At 28.3% G+C, this 5359-nt stretch overlaps 1 protein-coding gene across 1 annotated transcript in view; it reads right to left on the reverse strand.

The window, feature by feature from the left end:
- Positions 1-1361: 1361 nt before the first annotated feature.
- The window catches only part of LOC111638590 (coiled-coil domain-containing protein 94-like), a 14601-nt gene continuing 10603 nt past the window's right edge, over positions 1362-5359 (reverse strand). Inside the window, exon 4 of the mRNA XM_023384320.1 lies at positions 1362-1539. Coding sequence (XP_023240088.1) covers positions 1377-1539 — 163 coding nt within the window. The 3' untranslated portion in view covers positions 1362-1376. The remainder of the gene's footprint in view (positions 1540-5359) is intronic.

The raw sequence follows: 5359 nt of genomic DNA on the forward strand, positions 1-5359 counted from the left end.
AGGTTTGTTCGAACAGAAGTTCCTGACGCATGCGTATGTCATTTTGCAATGCGAAGAATAATGTGCAGTGCATGCTGGTTCTAAATCAGTTACAGTTAGCGACTAGGGAGACTTGCAACTTGGATAGGAGTAACGCAAGTGACCTAGATGTATTGGATATTGGAGGTGTATATATATATATATGAATAAATCGTACAAGCAAAAACAAAAAAACAAACAAAAAAAAAAAAAGGTCAACAGGTTACGCACACGATATCCCAGAATGGCGAGTCGGATGCTAACACTATTCCGTGCTCATTTCAATCGATCTGAGTCGTAGATGGACGAAAATATGAAATAATAATAATATCTTGTAAGAATTTGAACCATTTTATTTATTGTGAAATTTTGCTGCCCCATAAAAAGTGCCGTCCCTGCCGCCCCACTACACTACGCTACTGGCTTCTTGTCTACTTTAAAGTGTATTAGCGAAAGTGCAGTTTTTTTTTCATTTTTGCAGGAAATCTAAGATATTTTTAGACCCATCTAAGAATATAATGGCCTCCTTACTTCTAGACTTATCACACTGTCATCAGATACAAGGCCAGCCTCAATATGTCAATTCATTTTCCAGTAGTATGCATTTCATAGTATGCATAGTAAAAGCTGCTGGGGGACTATAAAGACTTACAGTCCCTCAGCAGCTTTTTTACAATTATTCAAAGATAAAAACCAGTAAGTTAAACTGCCATTAATACTATTAACTTAGATCTTAATATAACTTATATATTTACAACTCCATGTCAATTTTGCAAAATATGTAAGTTATATTAAGATCTAAGTTAATAGTATTAATGGCTGTTTAACTTACTGGTTTTTATCTTTGAATAATTGTAAAAAAGCTGCTGAGGGACTGTAAGTCTGAAATGCATACTACTGGAAAATAAATTGATATGTTGAGGCTGATCTTGTATCTGATGACAGTGTGATAAGTTTAGAAATAGAGACCATTATACAGCTCACCAATACAAGATATTGTTTTGTTATATATATAAAAAAATTAATTTATAAAGAATTTTCAAGACAATTTTTTAATATTCTGTATTTTATATTTTAAAAATTAGACGTTGTTGGCACTTCATACATTTAAATTAAGATTTTCATTCATATTAACATATTTATTTCATTATATTTTGAAAAAATGTGTGTGTACTAAAACATCAAATTTTGAAACTCAAAAAGTTCAAATTATATTATTTATTTCATTTTTTTTCACTGAAATGATCCCAACAGTTCTTTCTAATAGTTTTTTTTTAAAACACCTATTTAAGTAAGTTATATTACATTTTTAATGATTGTGTAATTTCTTTTAGGTAATCATTATGCATAATATAATTTCAAATAAAAAAAAAACTTACTTCAGATAAAATATCAGTAGGATTATTCTTTTTTGCTTGTTTAATTATTGGTTTACTATCCTTTTTGTCATCTATTATTTCTTCTACAATTTCCTCAGATGTACGTTTTAATGATTTTTCATCAGATTTTCCAAAAACTTCCCTGTAGAGAATATATTTAAACAGANTTTTAATTATTTTTATGCACTACTTTTGTTCCACAAGAATACAAGAATGTAGAAACAACGTAAGAATACATTCTTTATACAACATTTTTGCCATTTACGATCATCAAGCTTTTTGCTTAACATAATTCCACTAACTTTAAACCAATCTTATTAATGCATTTATCTTCTGAGCTCCAGTAAATGCTATAATACAACAAGGGGAAAATATCATCTCCCCAATCCATTTCATTCAGGGTTCCAATCCTACTGTTAAAATCACCCAGCAAATACACCTCCTCATTTTGAAAAGAATCAAACAATGTCTCAAGTAACTTATAACATTTTAAATAAACTTCTAATATAAACAAAAATAAACTCTTTGTTTTTCCAACATACTTCAAATAACCAATCCTCAAAGGGACAACCCACCACATCTTTCAGCTCTTTATTATCAACACCGTCCCACCATATATATTGTTGTTATGGAGAAAATAAAATAGAATAATTTTCTATCAAAATTAATACATTTATTTCTAGTTTAATAAAATGACATGTGAAGAGAGAAGAATGGCAAAATAAAATCAGTCTCAACTAATTTAATTTTACATAATTCTGAATTTTCTGATTATTATTGTTACCTTAAATGTTATCTCTGCCAAGCATCGTGGACATTTGATATAAAAACGAAATATTTTAATTCCAAGATACTCTTCATTCTGTACTGTTTCTTTACGAGCATTAAATTTTTTTCCTTTGTATATATATTCCCCACAAGTTGTACATCTAGATAGAAAAAAAGTTGAAATAAATCAATAAGATATATTTATAAATTATGAATAAACTTCTGTATTAATTTCAAAATGCATGTTACTTTACAAATTATCATTGTAGAGTAATATACAAAAAAGCTTTTGTTTATATCCATTTTGATATCAAATCCAAATAAATTAAACAGCTAAAAAAATCATTTTGATTTCTAATGATCTTATAATAAAATACACTGAAATATTATAAAATAGTTCCTGCATTTAATAGAAAAATTTGATAATTTTATATTATACAAATATATTCATATAAAACAAAAATGGGTAACATTTTTAAATGGCAGGCCAAATAAAACACGAAAGTGCATGTATGGGAATCAAATTTTCTGTTTTTATAATTTATAACCAGGTGGGTAAACAAATCATTTGAATTAACCAGTGGTTTGAAAATGGTGGCAAAAACAGTTAAAAGGATATACATATAAAAAAAATAACATATCAGGCAATACAGAAAAGATTGGTGTAAAATAAAAACTTATAAAAATATAATCAGATTTATTGTAAATTATTTTTCAAACCATTTACAACATGCATTTTGAAAATGTCCACGTCTGGATTACATATGTTTCTATATAATACGTCTCTGTAAAATTTGTCATTTTTGAAAATAAAATTGTAGTTCCTAACTGAAAATTGGCGGTGAGTCCGTCTACCATATTTTTGGATTACAGAGACGTATTATATAGAAAGATCTAACATATAGCAATCCAGTTATATAGTGGATTACATATGTTTAGGAACCTAGAGGTCATGCTGTATAGAGTCAAAATTGCCACTTTGCAATATTTTTATTAAGGTGGCAATAAAAATATAATACTGGTAATAACAAGTGGTGATAAAAACACTAGTTTGCTTATTTTGACATTTAGCATAAAACTGAATCACAATGCAAACTTCAGGAAAAACAGCAGAATGTCTAGCTCATGCGCAATGCACACTATACCTAGCTATTTCATGACATCACATGGCAAGTTTTGGGCAGAAAAGTAGGAAGTGACATTGAGAACCAAAGGCAGTTTGGTGCCCAAATGCTGCCCAGCATATCTAAATCGGGGATTTTTTATTGGCTAACAAAATTTGGGGAATTTATTGGCGTGACTTATTTTCATATATTTTTGGTCACAATTACATACTATGTCCTCACAAGCAAATAAGCTTCAGACGTTACTGCACATGGACAAAAAGACAAATGATATGAAAATAGAGTAGCATAATCACAGTGTTAAGTTAAACACTGAATTTTCAGAGGTCCATGTTTTGTAAACACTTGAGAAGTGGGTCCTATTATTTGGACAAGGAACTGTTTGTGTTTATGGCTATATGCTCATCAAGTCAATTGGAAACCTCTCTTTGTAAGTGATGGCTTAACATGTTACTTGTGCTTCCCATCTGCCAAACTGATAAGGCTATCAGCACCTGCATTAATTAGAAAGTAAAACTGATAGCAATAAATAATTTGAGGTGGCAAAAAATTTTAAAACTAGTGAAATGGTTGGCAATATTTTTAAATTTTCCAGAGCAACCCCTGAGGAATTGGCAGTTGGCCACTGATGATATAAAATATCCAATTAATTTTTACAAATTTTCAAAATTGCAAAAATTAAAATTTGATGTGTAAACATTTTTTTTTTAAATCTGAGCTTTAATCAAGTTTTGTGAGCAAGAGAAATGGTGATATTCAATAATGAATTCAATCATAGTTATTAATAAAATAAAGCAATTAATATTTTGTCAAATTTTATAAGTTTATTATTATTTACTAATTTAAATATCTCAGTAACCAAACAAATAAATATTTATATTAATTAAAGGTAACTGAAATTATATTATTATTCTACAAATAAAATTTACCTCATATTACAGGGTGCCATTAATCTAACTGTATACTGTCTGTCCTTAGGAAGTCTCAATCTTGGGATTTTGGCTGGGTCAAAATCTGGAGGATAATATTTCTGTAAAAAAAATTGAAATTACTTTAGAATCATATAAAAACTAAATAAAATGAGTTGAGTGTAAATATATATGTAGGGTCAGCCAAAATTCTATAAAAACATTAAAAATTATTCATAAAAACAAAACACCAGGATCAGTCTAAAAATATTTTTAAAATGTAAAAAGAAGTGTATTAAATTATGTAATTTTCTGAATTTAATGAACACTTAATATTACTTATAAGTATGTATTCCATAGTTCATTTTTTCATTTATGATGAAGTGATTCTTTGTTTATCTAACTGAATTTTTTAAATTATTTTTATGCACTACTTTTGTTCCACAAGAATACAAGAATGTAGAAACAACGTAAGAATACATTCTTTATACAACATTTTTGCCATTTACGATCATCAAGCTTTTTGCTTAACATAATTCCACTAACTTTAAACCAATCTTATTAATGCATTTATCTTCTGAGCTCCAGTAAATGCTATAATACAACAAGGGGAAAATATCATCTCCCCAATCCATTTCATTCAGGGTTCCAATCCTACTGTTAAAATCACCCAGCAAATACACCTCCTCATTTTGAAAAGAATCAAACAATGTCTCAAGTAACTTATAACATTTTAAATAAACTTCTAATATAAACAAAAATAAACTCTTTGTTTTTCCAACATACTTCAAATAACCAATCCTCAAAGGGACAACCCACCACATCTTTCAGCTCTTTATTATCAACACCGTCCCACCATATATATTGTTGTTATGGAGAAAATAAAATAGAATAATTTTCTATCAAAATTAATACATTTATTTCTAGTTTAATAAAATGACATGTGAAGAGAGAAGAATGGCAAAATAAAATCAGTCTCAACTAATTTAATTTTACATAATTCTGAATTTTCTGATTATTATTGTTACCTTAAATGTTATCTCTGCCAAGCATCGTGGACATTTGATATAAAAACGAAATATTTTAATTCCAAGATACTCTTCATTCTGTACTGTTTCTTTACGAGCATTAAATTTTTTTCCTTTGTATATATATTCCCCAC

This window comes from Centruroides sculpturatus, unplaced genomic scaffold (genome assembly GCF_000671375.1).
Source record: "Centruroides sculpturatus isolate CEXI.00-Female unplaced genomic scaffold, Cexi_2.0 scaffold1182, whole genome shotgun sequence".
Lineage (NCBI taxonomy): Eukaryota > Metazoa > Arthropoda > Arachnida > Scorpiones > Buthidae > Centruroides > Centruroides sculpturatus.